This window comes from Macaca mulatta, chromosome 10, assembly GCF_049350105.2.
Source record: "Macaca mulatta isolate MMU2019108-1 chromosome 10, T2T-MMU8v2.0, whole genome shotgun sequence".
NCBI lineage: Eukaryota > Metazoa > Chordata > Mammalia > Primates > Cercopithecidae > Macaca > Macaca mulatta.
In genome coordinates this window covers 35,055,379-35,073,361 of record NC_133415.1, presented here as the reverse complement: position 1 = coordinate 35,073,361, position 17,983 = coordinate 35,055,379, and the positions used below count along the sequence as shown (strand labels likewise).

General features: G+C 47.6%; 1 protein-coding gene across 4 annotated transcripts in view; it reads left to right on the top strand.

Annotated features, from left to right (window-relative positions):
• Window positions 1–16,598, top strand: part of LOC100426034 (acyl-coenzyme A synthetase ACSM3, mitochondrial-like) — a 134,119-nt gene extending 117,521 nt beyond the window's left edge. The window contains exons 8-9 of one of the 4 annotated variants that reach the window (XM_077951001.1): window positions 3,902–3,951; window positions 7,663–10,634. In XM_077951001.1, coding sequence (XP_077807127.1) covers window positions 3,902–3,951; window positions 7,663–7,832 — 220 coding nt within the window. In that variant the 3' untranslated portion in view covers window positions 7,833–10,634. Of the gene's footprint in view, window positions 1–3,901; window positions 5,555–7,662; window positions 10,635–14,992 lie in introns of those variants that run through there. The other 3 variants (XM_077951002.1, XR_013399662.1, XM_077951000.1) reach the window with 3 other exon arrangements.
• Window positions 16,599–17,983: the final 1,385 nt, after the last annotated feature.

Here is a 17,983-nt window from a genome sequence, read left to right as displayed (position 1 = left end):
GTTTTGTATACACCCTGTCCATTAATCACATCCAAAAAAGGTATGTTATTCATTCACACCAAGAGCTCTGGCCAATGGAACTTTGTCCACTTGGTGGTAATTTATTGAAATTTGAGGTTTAGAATGAGCAAATGCCAGCCTTCAGAGCCCCAGGCCTACTATGCAACAGCCAAGCCAACAGTCCAAAATGCCTTCCTAGCACACCTAGTAAGTAGGATCACTTTCCTCTCACCTTGTAGGCATACTTGAGTTCATTCACTATTTTTCATTCATTTCTTATGTGCCAGGTATTGGGTGCTAGGGATCTGTAATACAGTGAACCCATAATTGACTGGAAGCATCACTTTCAAAGCATCATTTCAGGATGAGTATTTAAGTGTCAAGTGAATTCAAGGAACAGTGCAAAGGATCCATGGCCTCAGTCACCATGAAGACTCTCCCAAGAGTCAGCCCTATTGGGCACATATAAATGAGTGGAGACATGGAATTCACCCTTACAAAGCCTAGAACCTGACAGAGCACACAAGACAAAAGCCCAAATAACCAAGAACAGGGAGCTGAATGTGAGAGGTGGGCCCCAAAGGATTAGGCCACCAAGGTGGAGAAAGTAATGTGTGCAGAGTGGGAAGTATTCAGGTTTGGCTGAAGCAAGTATTTGGAGAGAGGTGGAAACAGGCTGGAATGGTCTCCTAGGGTCCTTTGTGGAGAAGGTCAGGTTCAGGCATCTGAATCCCATTCAGTAGCAAGAGAGTCACTCCATGGTGCCAAGCAAGTGCTAACAGGCTTACGACAAGATTCAGGAAGAGGCCTCTTGCAGCAAGTGGCCAACCCCAGGGACCACTCATGGAAGGCCTATCCCCACCTGGCACTGCACCTTTAAGCTCACATCACATGACCACGTGCACATTCGCACACATCCACGTGCATGTTCACATGCATGTTCACACATAGTCATACACATGTTCACACAACCATGTGCATGTTCACACACGATCATGTGCACGTTTACACGTGGCCACATGCATGCTAATGCACAATCATATGCATGTTCACACATGACCATGTGCACAAATGACACATGACCATATGCGTATTCATATGCTCAGTGACTCACAGATTCGTAAGACCTGAGACGGACATGCGTTTTGGGAGATCCAGCTTTAGGATATGGGCTCACTGTCTCAGCACATGCAGACCAGGCCTGAACTATATTCAAGAAAGCTGCCTGCCAGTTTAGAGCAGGGCTTAGCAAACCTTTTCCATAAAGAGCCAGTTAGGAAATGTTTGAGGCTTTGCAGACCATGTAGTCTCTTGCAACTACTCAACTCACTAAAGCAACAATGGATAACACATACGTGAAGGAGCATGGCCGTATTCTGGTAAAACAAAACTTGGCTGCAGTTTGCCCATGCCTAGCCTAGAGTTTGTAGCCTCTTCCCAGAGAGAGGGAACCTGACAGATTCCCAAATCTGTCAGAAACTAGGAAGGCTCCTTCAGAAGGACATCCTTCCAGGCCTGAGGATCCGTCCACCCACAGGAGGCCTGGCACAACTCATTCCCCACTCAGCTTGGTGCAAGCTAACCCTATCAGTCCCTGCCACTGTTATCCTTGCTGCCCACCCCCAGTGTCCTCTCAAGTGGAGGCTGCCTGCTTCTCATGTCCTGCGCCGCAGGGTCAGGCACTGCACCCACCCCTTCCAGCCCCACAGAAGCCCCTTCTCCCCAGCCCTGTCCCACTGCCACCCCACCCCCTCACTGGGGAACCCCTGCCTATCCAGTTGAGCCCAGATGGCATTCCTTTAGGAAACCTCCTTGGCACTCTGAAGTCCAGAGCACAGGACCTGCCTGGAATGTTCTCCTTGCAGCCTGTTCTTCACTTATGAGACCGTGCTGCACACTGGACTTCAACATCAGCTTCACCATCTGTCTCTTCCTTCACTACCTTCCCTCTGCACTAGGCCATAAGCTCTGTGGGAGGAGGAACTCATCACAGTGGCTGTTCCTGACAGGTTGTTCATCAGCACGTATTGAAATAAAGAATTCCCAGGCACCTCCAACAGAGAGACTGGACCTTGTGAGACCCAACAAGAAGCCACTATTTCAGAACTGGTGAAAAACAGCAAAGATCCAGATTAGGGGGTGTAGTGGGAATGAAATGGGGAACAGTGGGATGCCCCATATTTGTCAATGACTCATAGTCTTTCTCCAGAGATCTGTCTTCCTCCCCTGGGTTCGTCTCATCAGCTGCCACCAGCACTCACTCCAGCCACTAAAGCCAAAAAGCTGAAAGACCTCTGCCCTCATCTGGCCCCATCCAGCCGAAGACCGGAACCTGTCATTTCAACCTCACGCCCACCCCCTTTTCCACTCCCACTGCTCCTGCCTTAGTTCAGACCACCACCATCGCTCTCCTACCTAGTTCAAGCCAAGCTGACCCGGCCAGCGGCCTTCAGGCCTGCCCTTCTCCATCCTGCCATGTCCATCCTCCACAGCCAGAACAGGAAGCTGTCATTTAAAAGTGCAGGTCTGCTTTGGTGGTTCTCCTGATGAAACCCTTCAGTGGCTTCCCGGTTCCCTTTGGGTCCTGGCACAGATTCCTTAGCATGGCCAGGGAGGACAGCCCTCTGATCCTCCCCTCCCTGAGATGCTCCTTCTGCCCCAGCACCCTATGTTTGAGCCCGAGTCCGCCCTGTGGTGTCGCGCTCAGCCCAGCTCCCCATGCCTGGGGTGCCTTGCCTGGCCTAGGAACTGCCAAAATTTACCTGCTTCCAAGACTCAGCCCTAGCACCTCTTCCTGCTGGGTGTTTTCTGATGCCCCTCCTCTGCCACCTCATGGGGACCCGATAGTCCCCTGAAGAGCCTTCTGCCCCAGTGCCTCACCCCACTCTTTGGACCTGTTTCTGTTTCCATTGCTGCCTCGCCTTCTTAGACCACGGGCTCCTGCAGAGCCGGACCCCATATCTCAGTCGGCTTTGCATTCCCAGTGCCTGGCCCAAACTGAGGCTGGAATGGTCTCCTATTCCTTAAGCACTCAATAACCCTTGAAAAATGACTGGAATCCCGGAGATGGCCAAGGCAGCAACGGTAATGGGAGAGTGATCTGCTGCCCTCTCCTGGCAATGTGAGGAATTGTCCTAAGCACAGACAACTCCCCCCAGCCTTGCAAAAACAAGTGCAGGTTGGGGGAAACTGGAAAAGGAGCTGATGGAGGACTAGGGAGATGGATGCTGTCTAAGGAGACAAACTGAATTAAGGGGTTGCTGAGACTTTGCCGGCTCACGCACTATTCCCATGTCTATGGGCCCCAGGCCAGGTCAGTGCTTCCAAAGGATGAGGGTGCATCCTCAGAGAGGCTCTGGCTCCCCCCACCAAACCATAAACTCTTGAAGGACATCTTCCTTCTCAATATACCCTATTGCCATGTTGTTGTAACTATCACTGTAACTTTTATTCACTTAAGTGGGTGATCACTGAGTTTTTCCTCCATTGTTATAAAACATGTGTTTTGCTCTTTTGTGTAAAATGACTCTGAATTCAGCCACTGGCTTCTCCTGATTTTAACTCGGCTTCCTACTGCTAGGAGGTTATCTCTGATGTTCTGGGCTTCTCAGCTTTCTATCAAAACCCAAATACCGTCATTCCTCGGTATCCATAGGGGATTGGTTCCAGGACCTTCTCTTGAAGATACCAACATTGCAGGTGCTCCAGCTCCTGAGAGAGAACAGCGCAGCATTTGCAGACAACCTATGCACACCCTGCATCCACTTTCAATCAGCTCCAGATTACTTCTGATACCTAATTCAATGTAAATGCTATGTCAATAGTTGTTTAAAGAATGACAAGAAGAAAATGTTGTACATGTTCAGTAAAGCCACATATTTTTTGAATATTTGTACACCAGGTGGTTGAATCCCCAGTTGAATCCAGAACCCACTGATGCAGAACCCACAGGTGAGGAGGGCCAGCTGTGCCTGTTAGCATCCCCTGACCACCGCCCCCCGCCCCCATGGTGGCCACTGCTTCAACGGGTCAGGCAATGTCATGCACCCCTCCTGGCAAAGAGAAGCATTACCTCAGCTCCTCTTGGGGTTGCAGGTCTAACCACCTGCATCTTAACATTTGCAAAGGTTGCCTAACCTCTAAAATAGGAAATGGATTTGGGGAAGGAGCTTGAGACTGTGGCTGGAGAATTGTGACTGATGTTCACAAAGATAGTTAAAGCCTTGGAGTGGCTAAGATAGCCACCTGCAGAGAAAAATCACCTGTCGTTCACCATTGAATCATCCATCTCTCTTGCACAGGGCATTCTATAAACATTAGGTGTCTGTGGAACAAATGCAAAGAGCGTACACAAAAGAAGCAAAAGGGACTGTGTTTGCACGATGCAGAAAATTAGACCTGCATGACACGTTTAGCCCTAAATTTGGGAATCTACCCCACTAGACAGGAAATGCCTTTTCAGTTAACAAATGGCCTCTCCACTCCTTATTTCCCTGGCAAGTTTACTGAACAATGATTGGCACCGTAAACTTTGTTTTCATGTCAAACAGTACCTATCCTCTAGTGGTTTATCGTCTATTTGGTGGGACATGGCACAAAGGAAGAAAAACTGTTCAGTCCTCAGGAAGTCTGTAACCTCACCAGACGAAGCATCCATCTCACACTTGCTTCTCCAGGACCACTAGAGAGTCACATGAGACCATGTGCAATGAAAAGCTGAATTCACAAACACTTACCGCTGAAAATGAGCAGCACAGAAAATCAGTGTTTTTAGTTAGGTGGTGCTATCAGGGCAGGTTTCCCAAAAGAAGCTGGCTTTGAAGTGCCCTAGGCTGGGAAGAAGTAGAAAACAGAATGGAAAATTCATTGTCCCATAGTCTGGAGGCAACCTGAATCCTAGGACCGGCATCAGTCGGAGATCCCAGTGGCAAGACAGGGGAGTGACGCCATTGACAATCCTGCCCATGTTCTCACTCTTGAGAGTGTGACACTGGGGCAGAAGCAGCAAAGATGACCACTGCAAACCTTGCAGCTCCCAGACAGAGGCGTATTTGGCTTCCAATGCACAAGGCCCCCTTCAGCAATGCCTTTTCAGGGTGCGGGATAATAAAGTAAGGTGAAGGTGGACTGGAGTGAAGTGCAGCCCGGGATGATAGCACCAGCTCAGAATGTCCTCAGTGAGGCCAGCAACAGTTTGGAGAATATTGAGAGATGGAGCTGTCCAATCAGCCAGAGGGTCCCTGAGAGATGAGATGGTCTTGGCCTGGATTCCCCACCCCTCGCTCACAAAAGCAGCTTGGTCCATGGAGCTGGGCAGCGCTGTTCAATAATAATGAACAGCCCACACGGCATGCATCCCATCAGAGCCCAGTGAGGGGGCAGGCGAGTGCTGTCTCCCCAGCACCTGCTTCTGCCTGGGCCAGCGGCCCTGACCCTTCTGACAAACCTCTAAGTGCTCCAACTGCTACATGGTTTCTCACCATCTCCAGCCCAAACTCTGCCTCCAAAGCCTAGTGGATCCACCCAGTGGGCCTTACCTCCTGCTCTCCCAACACGTTCTGCTGTAACTGAGACTCACCTGCTCCCTGGGCCACAGCGTTCATGTTTACCTGCGGACTTCCTCACACTGTCCCCACCACCTGAATGACCCTGCTCCTTTCCACCCCGAACAATGGTAGGAACAGAAGCAGCACAGACTTAGAGTCAGAAGAGATAGCTTCAAGTCCTCCACTGAACGAAGAGTGCCTGCATATTCCCACAAACGAACATAAAGTTAAGCAACTTACAGTTACAGAGGCCCAGCGTCCACAGTCAGCCTCAGCCTGGCTGAAGTCACAGTGTCAGCAAGGCTAGCTCATCCTGGTGCTCCTGGGAGGCGTTGCTCCCTTGCCTTTCCCAGCTCCTAGAGGCAGCATGGCTTCCTTGGCTTATGGTCCCAAGGCACATGGACTTCTGCTTCTGTGGCCACATCTCTATCTTTGACTCTGGCCCTCCAGGTTCCCTCTTCTGAGGACTCCTGTGATTACATTACCAGAGCCACAAGGTAATGCAGGATAATCTCCCCCTCTCAAGATCCTTAGTTGAATCACATTTGCAAAGTCCCTTTTGCCAGGTAAGGTCAGAAATTCACAGGTTCTGGAGATTAGGATGTGAACATCTCTGGGGGAGCATCATTCAGCCTGGCACAGTGAGATATGCATGCATTTTTAATTTTTTTGTTTATCATTTATACAAAGGGTCTCACTATGTTGCCCAGGATGACCTTACACTCCTGAGCTCAAGTTTCAAGCAATCCTCCTGCCTTGGTCTCCCAAGTAGCTGGGACAACAGACACACACAACCACAGCTGCCTTATATCTTATAAATCAATAAGAAAACAATTTAACTTTTTTTTTAAGATTCAGTTTTGCTCTGTCACCCAGGCTCAAGTAGAGTGGTGCGATCTTGGCTCACTGCAGCTTCCACTTCTTGGGTTCAAGTGATTCTCCTACCTCAGCCTCCCAAGTAGCTGTGACTACAAGCACGTGCCACCACGACTGGCTAATTTTTGTATTTTTAGGGGAGACAGGGTTTCGCTATGTTGGCCAGGCTGGTCTTGATTTCCTGACCTAAAGTAATCCACCTGTCTAGGCCTCCCAAAGTGTTCAGATTACAGCTGTGAGCCACCGCACCCAGCCCAATTAAACTTTTTTTTTCTTTTTTTTTTGAGATGGAGTTTTGCTCTTGTTGCCCAGGCTGGAGTGCAATGGTGAGATCTTGGCTCCCTGCAACCTCCGCCTCCCAGGTTCAAGTGATTCTCCTGCCTCAGCCTCCGGAGTAGCTGGGATTACAGGCATGTGCCACCACACCCAGCTAATTTTGTATTTTTAGTAGAGACGGGGTTTCTCCATGTTGGTCAGGCTGGTCTCGAACTCCCGACCTCAGGTGATCCTCCCGCCTCATCCTCCCAAAGTGCTGGGATTACAGGTGTGAGCCACTGCGCCTGGCCTCAGTTAAACTTTTTTAACGGTAAAATGTTTGACCAGACACTTGACCAGAGAAGATAGACAAACTGGCAAAAAAAAGTTCATGAAAAGATGTAGAACATCATTCTTCATTAGGGAAATGCGAATTGAAACCACGATGATATAAGAACTGCATCCCCACTAGAAGACATGAAATCAAAAGATTTCTGGCAAAGCTGCCGAGCAGGCAGAACTGTCACGTGCTGCTGGCAGAAACACAAAATGGCACAGCTACTGTGGAAAGCACTTTAACAGTTCCTTATAAAGTCAAACATAGGACCTAGCGATCCTTCCCCTAGGTGTTTATCCAAGACAAATGAAAGCAGATTTCTACAAAACAATGTGTACAAGAATGTTCTAGCAGCTTCCTGTTGGGAGAAAACCTGAGTGTTGGGAGAGAAGCTGAGGCAGGGCTTGCATGTCTGCTAGACTTGCTGGCTCCTTGCTTCTAGCACTCCCATTATCTCAAGCAGCCATATGTTTATCATTCACTTGATACAGTTTCCTTTCTACCTCCACATTCTCACCACCTGTTTCTTTGTTTGAGCACCAATAAATAGCGTGGGCTCCCAGAGCTCCAGGCCTTTGCAGCCTCCACACTGGTGATGGTCCCACTCTCTCTTTCAAACTGTCTTTTTCTCATTCCTTTGTCTGCCAGACTTCATCGCCCCCAAGACCTGGTGTTGGGTCTCATTGCCCCAACATTCCTGCTGCCCAACATGGGGCAACAAAGACCCCAGTAAAGGAACACTAGAGCGTGTGAAAGCAGAGGAAGCATTGTCAAAGGACACCCAAGGACGTCTAAAAGAAGCTCAGCAGGAAAGCTAAGTGCTCAGAAGAACGAGGGTAACAATGGGACAAAGTGAAAGCAGACATTCTGCTTATTTCAATTTCTTAAGGCATTTATTATGAAGAGGGAGAATGAAAGTTAGTACTCAGAATTTGTTATCACTCTTTAGCACAGTAAAGAAGTTTTGCCCATGGTTTCTAGAACAAGGGACTATGGAGTTGGATGAATGGGAGAGAATTGGTTTGATGCGGCAGATTCAGACAAGGAAGAGGACGAGTGTTAAAAACTAACTTCAGATTCTGAGTGTGAGGAAGAGCTACTGGAGGAGATTAATGAAAAGAAGGGAAAACTAAAAAAGGTATGTTTTACTGGCCTGTCGGCTCCAGCTCCTGAATTAAGTGAATGGCCACCTCCTCTCTCTCCTCTTAATGGGTGAGAAAATAAATTAGCTGAAAAACTTACTGCTCCTGTAGTTGCAACATTAAAACCTGGAGCAATTGATGGTGCTATACAAAATTCAATTTAAAAAGCTAGAGCTGAGGGAGACCTTGAAGCATGGCAATTTCCCGTTACTATAATCAGCAGGGAGGACAGACTATAGCTAATTGGGCCACTTTTCCTTTTAAGTTACTAAAGGAATTTAAGCAAGCCATTAGTCAATATGGACCAAACTCTCCTTTTGTGTAAACTTTATTTTAAAATATGCCTCTTGATAATAGATTAATACCATATGATTGGGATACTTTGATAAAAATCTGTTCTCACTCCATCTCAGTACCTGCAGTTAAAAACCTGGTGGGCTGATGAAGCTCAAATGCAGGCAAGGGAAAACACACAAGTGCAGCCACCTGTGCCTGTTTCCTTTGACCAGCTAATGGGAATCAGCCCTAATTGGGGTCAGTTAGAAAATCAAGCAGTAATGGAGGATGTTGCCATTGTTCAGCTGTGCTCTGTGTGCTTACAGGCATGAGAAAGGATAAATATTACAGGGGAAAAATATGCTTCTTTCAGTTCTGTCCCACAAGGACCTAAAGAACCATATATTGATTTTATTGCTCAGCTCCAAGAGGCTGTGTATAAAGCCTTAACTGACAAAACAGCTCATGATGTTGTAATACAGCTTCTTGCATAAGAAAATGCTAATGCAGAGTGTCAAACTGCTATTAGACCCCTGAGAGAGAAGGCTCATTTAGCTGAATATATTAAGGCTTGCAGTGGCATTGGAGGTAACTTACATAAGGCTACTGTTTTATCTCAGGCTATGGTTGGATTAAGAGTAGGAAAGAATATGCCCCATTTCTCAGGCTCTTGCTTTAATTGTGGGAAATTTGGACACACAAGAAAGGAATGTAAAAAAGGAAATCAAAAGGCAAAAATACCATCAATCAACAGAAAAGTCCCAGTTTATGTCCCCAGTGTAAGAAAGGCAATCACTGGGCAAGTCAGTGTCATTCTAAATTTAGCAAAGATGGACAACCTCTTTCAGGAAATGGGAAGAGGGGTTCAAGACCGAGGCATACCTGGCACAGCCAGTGCCCTTACAAATGTACAATTGTCCCCCACCTCAGCAGGCAGTGCTTCCATAGACCTCTACAGCACAATTCCTGTGTCCTTACTTCCTGGGGAGCCACCAAAGAACGTCCTCATGGGAGTTAGGGGAACTTACCCTCAGGAACAGTCAGTCTATTACTTGGAAGGTCTATCCTAAATTTAAAAGGTGTACATACAGGAATAATTGACTCTGATTATACCACAGAAATTCAATTAGCTATTCATTCCTCAACTCCATGGTCTGCCTTCCCAGGAGAAAGAATTGCTCAGTTGTTGCTGTTACCTTACATAAAACTAGGAAGCAGCACAGTGAAAAGAACAGGAGGCTTTGGTAATACTAATCCAGCAGGAAAGGCTGTGTATTGGGTTAATCAAGTGTCTGACAAAAGATCTATTTGCACAGTAACTATTCAGGGAAAAGATTTTGAAGGACTAGTAGATACTGGAGCTGATGTCTCTATTATTGCTATAAATCAATGGCTCCGGCACTGCCCTAAGCAAAAGGCATCCATTGGTGGTGTTGGAGTAGGAGCTGCCTCGGAAGTTTTTCAAACTTCTTTGATTTTACCATGTCAAGGGCTGGATGGTCAGGAAGGGACAATCCAACCTATCATTACACCTATTCCTGTCAATTTATGGGGTAGAGACTTATTGCAACAATGGGATACTGAAATATCTATTCCTACAGATCAATATAGTAATAATAGTAGAAAAATGATGAGAAATATGGGATATCACCCAGGAAAAGGATTAGGAAAAGATAAAATGGCCAATCAGAACCTTTAGAATTAAAAAGGCAAACAGATCGGACTAGATTGGGGTATCATTTTTAGCAGCGGCCATTGTTGAGCCTCTGGCTCCCATTCCTCTTGTTAGGCTAACTGACAAACTGGTTTGGGTGGAGCAATGGCCACTGAAACAGGAAAAACTGGAGGCTTTAAAAGAACTGGTGCAGGAACAATTGCAAAAGGGACATATAGAGCCTACTTTCTCCCCTTGGAATTCTCCTGTATTTGTCATTAAGAAAAAATCAGGGAAATTGATAATGTTAACAGATTTAAGGGTTGTTAATGCTGTGATTCAACCCATGGGCATAGTATAACCAGGGCTGCCCTCCCCAACAATGATTCCAAAATACTGTCCTCTCATAGTGATAGATCTAAAGGATTGCTTTTTTACCATTCCTTTAGCTGCCCAATATTATGAAAAATTTGCTTTTACTGTTCCCACCGTAAATAATAAAGAACCAGTGACACGGTGAAACCCCATCTCTACTAAAAAATACAAAACACTAGCCTGGCGAGGTGGCAGGCACCTGTAGTCCCAGCTACTCAAGAGGCTGAGGCAGGAGAATGGCGTAAACCCGGGAGGTGGAGCTTGCAGTGAGCTGAGATCCGGCCACTGCACTCCAACCTGGGTGACAGAGCAAGACTCCGTCTCAAAAAAAAAAAAAAAAACTCAAATATAAAAGCAAAAGGGAGGGAACCAGGAATGTAAGACAGCACATATGCAATTGCATTTAGCTTTATTAACATTAAATTTTTTTAATTTACGAAAAGATCAACCCATGACTGCAGCTAAGCAACACCTGAGAGGACAAAAGGAAAATAAAAAGGCTGGACAAGATACATGGTAGAGGGATGCACATACATAGAGCTGGGAAAAAGGAAAGATAATTTTATAGGGAAGAGGATTTGCCTGTGTGGGTGCCCACCAAACATCTGAAGATCTATCACGAGCCACAGCATCTAGTGGATCCACCTGTACAGTGCAAATTGAAGGTTTAAGGATTGCTTTTAAGCCTTGATTTGCTTTCTCTGTGCCTTTTGTTAGAAGGGGCCTGCTTCTTGTTATAAACGGTAAGTTTTACCCCGTGGTAATTAACCAAAGAGGCAGAAGCTGAGTTACAAATGCTTCAGCAATGGCATGCCTCCTGGCCACAGCCACAAAAGCTTTTGCTTCTGTTTTAGTAGATTTACTAATGTGGGGGTGAGTGTATGCTTGTGTTTTTGCAGGAGATGAACAAACCGTATAGGTGCCCTCAAGATGTGTATGACCATGATATAGGAGACTGAAAGGACCCATGGATCCCAACCATAGACCTGGTTCCCCCAGTTTGAGCCATGCTGAGAAACTGCGGGAGTGCCAGGGTTTCACCTATCGATGCTTAACAGATCAATGCTTTCTGACTGAACTCCTCTCTACCCTGAATACAAGAGACCCTAATAGGTAGGCAGGAGTATCATCACCCCTATTCAGCATGAAGAAGTTACAGAAGATGGACATTTATCCTTCTGCAACCGCTAGGATTAAGGGTCCTCTTGTAAAAGGGAAAGGGGAGATAGGTAGGAAGCATTCAAACCAGAGCAACTCCATTTTGAATAAGGGCTAAGAAAAATGAAACTGGATCACCAACTGGCAATTAAGGGCTGCACAGCCTGCAATTGCCTTGCTCAATTAATTTAAAAAAGAAGCCACCTTAGGCCGGGCGCGGTGGCTCAAGCCTGTAATCCCAGCACTTTGGGAGGCCGAGACGGGCGGATCACGAGGTCAGGAGTTCGAGACCATCCTGGCTAACACGGTGAAACCCCGTCTCTACTAAAAAATACAAAAAACTAGCCAGGCGAGGTGGCGGGCGCCTGTAGTCCTGGCTACTCGGGAGGCTGAGGCAGGAGAATGGCGTAAAAACCCGGGAGGCAGAGCTTGCAGTGAGCTGAGATCCGGCCACTGCACTCCAGCCTGGGCGACACAGCGAAACTCCGTCTCAAAAAAAAAAAAAAAAAAAAAAAAAAAAAAAGAAGCCACCTTATACTAGTAATGGTAGCTGTGGCCGTTTGTACAAAAAAGAGAAGGGGGCATTTTGAGAGAAAAACTAAGTATTGAGAGAGAAGCTGAAGCAGGGCTTGCATGTCTGCTAGACTTGCTGGCTCCTTGCTTCTAGCACTCCCATTATCTGAAGCAGCCATATGTTTATCACTTACTTGATACACTGCTTCCTTTCAACCTCCACATCCTCACCATCTGTTTCTTTGTTTGAGCACCAATAAATAGCGTGGGCTCCCAGAGCTCAGGGCCTTTGCAGCCTCCACACTCGCGATGGCCCCCTGGTCCCACTTTCTCTCTCAAATTGTCTTTTTCTCATTCCTCTGACTCTGCCAGACTTCATTGCCCCCATGACCTGGTGTTGGATCTGATCACCCCAACACTTCCTTCTGCTCCCCACAAACTGACAGCAGCCCACGTGGCCTTCAGCTGATGAAGGTAATAAAGTGTGGTACACATCCATACAGTGGAATATATTCACTAATGAAAAAGAACAAGTTACTGATGCACACAGGAACGTGGGTAACTCTCAACAGCTTTACACTAAGTAAAATGAGACAGACATAAAAGATACCTGTGGTGGGATTCTTTACCTGAAATTCTAACAAAGGCAAAATGATGGTGCAAGAAAGCAGATCCACGGATGCCGAGGGCTGAGAAGGAGACTGCTGGGGATGAGCTGTAAAGGGGCACACAGGAACTTTGAGGGTGTGGAAATGCTGTGTCTTTATTGTTGTAGTGACCGTGTGGCTGCATGCATTTATCAGACCTCATCGAGCTGCACATGTCAATTATACCTCAACAAAGCTGATATTAAACATCAATTGCATGGTTGCACAACAATGTGAACGTTCTTAAAGCCACTAAACTGTGCACTTAAAAACGGCTTAAATGGGCCGGGCATGGTGGTTCATACCTGTAATCCCAGCACTTTGGGAGGCCAAGGTGGGCAGATAATGAGGTCAGGAGTTCAAGACTGGCCTGGCCAACATGGGGAAACCCCATCTCTACTAAAAATACAAACATTAGCCGGGCACAGTGGTGCATGCCTGTAGTCCTAGCTACTCGGGAGGTTGAAGGAAGAGGATCACTTGAACCCTGGAGATGGAGGTTGCAGTGAGCCAACATCACATCACTGCACTCCAGCCCGGGTGACAGAGCAAGACTTCCTCTCAAAAAAAAAAAAAAAAGGTTTAAATGGGCCAGGCTCAGTGGCTCTCACCTGTAATCTCAGCACTTTGGGAGGCCAAGGTGGGTGGATCACCTAAGCTCAGGAGTTCGAAACCAGCCTGGCCAACATGGCAAAACCCAGTCTCTACTGAAAACACAAAAATTAGCTGGTCATGGTGGTGAGAGGTGAAGCCAGCTGGACTTCTGGGTCAGGTGGGGACTTGGAGAACTTTTCTTACAAGAGGATTGTAAAATGCACCAATCAGCACTCTGTGTCTAGCTAAAGGATTGTAAATACACAAATCAGCACTCTGTGTCTAGCTAAAGGATTGTAAATGCACCAATCAGCACTCTGTAAAATGGACCAATCAGCAGGATGTGGGTGGGGCCAAACAAAGGAATAAAAGCTGGCCACCCCAGCCCACAGCCACAATCTGCTGAGGTCCACTTCCACGCTGTGGAAGCTTTGTTCTTTCACTCTTCACAATAAATCTTGCTACTGTTTACTCTTTGGGTCCGCACCACCTTTAAGAGCTGTGCCACGAAGGTCCGCAGCTTCATTCTTGAAGTCAGTGAGACCACAAACCCACCAGAAGGAAGAAACTCCGGACACACCACCTTTAAAAGCTGTAACACTCACCGCAAAGGTCCGTGGCTTCGTTCTTGAAGTCAGAGAGACCAAGAACCCACTGGAAGGAACCAATTCCGGACACAGTGGCATGTGCCTGTAATCCCAGCTACTTGGGAGGCTGAGGCAGGAGAATTGCTTGAACCCAGGAGGCAGAGGTTGCAGTGAGCTGAGATCGTGCCACTGCACTCCAACCCGAGCAATAAAGCAAGACTCCATCTCCAAAAGAAAAAGGTTTAAATGGCAAACTTTATGTTGCATATATTTTATCACAATTAAAATAAATACCCATCCCCCCAAAAAAATCCAAGGTACTCTACATTCTGGCAATAACAATTAGAAACTAAACTTTTGAAAAGAGCATTTACAATAGTACCCAAACCAAAAAACTACCTAGGAATAAAACTAATGAAAGATACACAAGACTCTACCCTGAAAAATATAAAACACATGTGAAAAGTAAAGTAGAGGTTCCTCTTCAAAGACTTTTCTCCTTGTCTGCTTAGGAACAAATAGTAACTTCTCTTAGAAGCAAAATTTATTCAAAGACCTGTGCTAACATTCTTAAATATCTGCTAGCCGTAATAAAGAAATCAATGTACTTTATGTTCTTAACTCCCATACTTAGCCTAAATATTTGCCCTGGCATGCTTCTACTGGTCCAAGCAAGCATTAGGTCATATCCTGTTCCTCTTCCTTATTTGAAGGTGTTTTTACCTTTCTCACCATTCCACAAGTTACTTCCTCCTTCCTTTGTTCTCCTCTGCCTTTGCCTCTTTTAAAAAGTTCTAAGTTGCTAGCCAATCAGGACAAATACAGAATGTGAGGTTCTGTTCCAGCCAATGGAAACCCAGACATAGCAGTAGAGTGGACATGTCAGGTTATAAATGACCCTGTCTCCTGTGTTCAGTGTACTCTCATGGCAAAACTGCTGGCAAGTGTACCCTTTCTGCAGAAAGTATAAAAATGGCCTTGCTGAGAAAAATTTATATTCAAGTGCTTTTTGTTGTTGTTTGTTTTTTACAGCACTGAGAAATAAGCATTTCAAACACACAAAATGTAACTGAGGAAAAATTAAAGAATATCTAGATTAATGGAGGAATAGATCATGTTCACGGATTGGAAGAGTCAGTATTTTAATGCCAAATCTCCCTGATTTGATGTACAGATTCAGTGGAATATCACCCAAAATCCCAGCATTTTTGTGCACATTGAAAATGATTCTCCAGTGGACACAGAAAATCAAAGACCCCTGAGCAGCCAAAGCAACCCTAAAGAGAAGAACCCAGCTGGGGGATTTCACTGCCAGACAGCAGAACTTGTTTTAAAGCTGAGGCAACTTAAGATCCTGAAGGTCCGCACAGGGACATATTCTCAGACCAGTGAAGCAAACAGGAGTCCCAGACAGACACGAAGATGTGGTCCCACCTGACAGGAGGTGCAGCTCGAGGAGTGCATGGCTTTCAGTAAAGGGCGCTGGGCCAACTGCATATCCACAGAGAAAAAAATTATCCGACTCCACACCTCAGCCCTGATGCAGATGAATCAGAGAAGGATCCGGGATCAAAATGTAAACGCGAAAGCAAAAACGTCTGGAATTTAAAAACAGAAAGCATTTCTGCAGAGCCGGTGAGAGGCGGGTGAGCTGGGCCTGGACTGCCTGGCCTCTTTCCGTGCGGAGGCGAACCCAGAAGCCCAGCGGGAGCCGCGCGCGCTCAAGCGGCCCTGAAGCTGAAGAGGGGCGCTGAGCCACTCCACACCTCCTGGACCTGGCGGCGGCCTCTCCCAGCCTGGACCCCACCGGCCACCGGTGGCGGCCCAACCCTGCTAGGCCTGCTCCCCACCAAGCCGCGGGGGCCTTCGGGCCGTGGAGGGCGGGAAGCGCAGCGCCTCGAGGCCTTCCGACTGTGAAGGGCAGGAATCGTGGAACCCAGGACCACAGGACTGTGGAAGGCGGGACGCGCGGGGGGCCCCCCCGGAGCCTTCCGGGTGTGGAGGGCGGGAAACACAGCGCCCCGAAGCCTTCTGGCTGTGGAGGGCCGGAAGCGCGGGCCCTCAGGCCTTCCCGCTGCGGAGGGCGGGAAGCGCGGGGCCGCGGGGCCTTCTGGATTTGGAGGCACCGCTTCAGACCGCGGAGCAGCTGGGAGCCGCAGGAGGTGACTCCCACCAGCTGGGCGAACCTACCTAGTCCTGGGTGAGCCTACCTAGTCCCAGGTGAGCTTACCTAGGCCTGGGCGAGCCTACCTAGTCCCGGGTGAGCCTACCTAGTCCTGGCCACGTGGACAAAGGCTTTGCTGGGGGGAGCTGTGTGGCCCAGTGGTGGAGGCGGGAGCGGGCGACTGGTCCCGGCGCCCAGGCTGAGCTGTGGGAGGAAGGGGCGGCAGAAGGACGTGCCACACCGGTCCGCTGGAAGTGCTGCCACCCTGTGGGAGAGCTCACTGGCCTTTCCAGAGGGCCCGGGTGTACAGGGTGGAAAGCCGCTCTCACCGCCCCCCCAGCCTTCTGAAAGAAAACGCTAGCTCCATCTAGCCCCTCTAGATTAAAGAGGTGGTCCACAAGGGTAGGGTAGAGTTAGGAGATCACGCATCTTGTAAATGCCCACTTGTTTAAAACAACAGTCATAGAACATGAATGTTTTCTGGAAATGATTTTTTGAAACGAAATTCTTAGACCACACCTGGAAGCTGGCCCAGAGGGGACATATCCACATGTGTTCACTGGATTAGAGGACACGGAGGGGGACATGAGGAGGAAGAGAGCAGAGTTCCATGCCAGACTGGGAGTGTTTAGAAGGCATTTTCATATTCTAATTAGTATTATGTGTGCACTTCATTCCTCACTACTGTATGTAGACAATAGTAAATACTTTTTGGAAATATCTCATCTTTCTAGATGTTCTAAAGTGACTGATATATGTTAAAAGTAGAGGTAGTAAAATAACACATTTTGTTTGGGTGCAGTGGCTCGTGCCTGTAATCCCAGCACTTTGGGAGGCTGAGGTGGATGGATTGCTTGAGCTCAGGAATTTGAGACCAGCCTGGGCAAGGTGGCATCTCCACAAAAAACACAAAAATTAGCCCTGCCAGTGACTCTTGCCTGTAGTCCCAGCTACTCAGGAGGCTGAGGTGGGAGAATCCCTTCAGCCTAGAAAGTTGAGGCTGCAGTGAGCAAAGATTATGCCATTGCCCTCCAGCCTGGGCAACAGAGCCAGATCCTGTCTCTAAAATAAATAAATAAATATTTTTAAGTAAATAAATATGATTCTCCATCTTTCAAGCTCTTTCTCAAGTTCTAGTTCTTTGGAAGGCCTTCCCGGGATACTTTCCCTCAACAGATGCTGCCATTCTGCACTTTGAAACTGTGCCACATGTGTTGGCATTGTGGCTCACGCCTGTAATCCCAGCACTTTGGGACATCGAAGCGGGCAGATCACCTGAGATCGGGAGTTTGAGACCAGCCTGACCAACATGGAGAAACCCCGTCTCTACTAAAAATACAAAATTAGCCAGGCGTGGTGGCACAGGCCTGTAATCCCAGCTACTCAGGAGGCTGACGCAGGAGAATCGCTTGAACCCAGGAGGTGGAGGTTGCGGTGAGCTGAGATTGCGCCATTGCACTCCAGCCTGGGCGACAAGAGCAAGACTCCGTCTCATAAAAGAAAAAAGAAACTGCCACACTGGTTAGCTCAGGGTCCTGCTCTCTCTGTATGTGCAAGCTCCTTAAGGGAAAATTGTTTCTGTCATACACATTCTTGTTAATCTATTATATTTTTTATAGGAGCGTCAGCCATGAACCTTGTGATGGGTGTATCACTTCTCCCCTATGAAAGCCACAGAAACCAGGGAAGGAGAGACCCTCAAAAGAACTTGACCTGGCAGACCGCGCCCTCCCTAAGGCTGCTTCAACCACAGAGTCCCTGGGGTTGCTCCATGAGGAAGCAGGACACAGGACAGGGAGCTGTAAGACCTTCCCACTGCTATCCCTGCCCTCGCGAATGGCCTTTGCACAGCCTGGGTG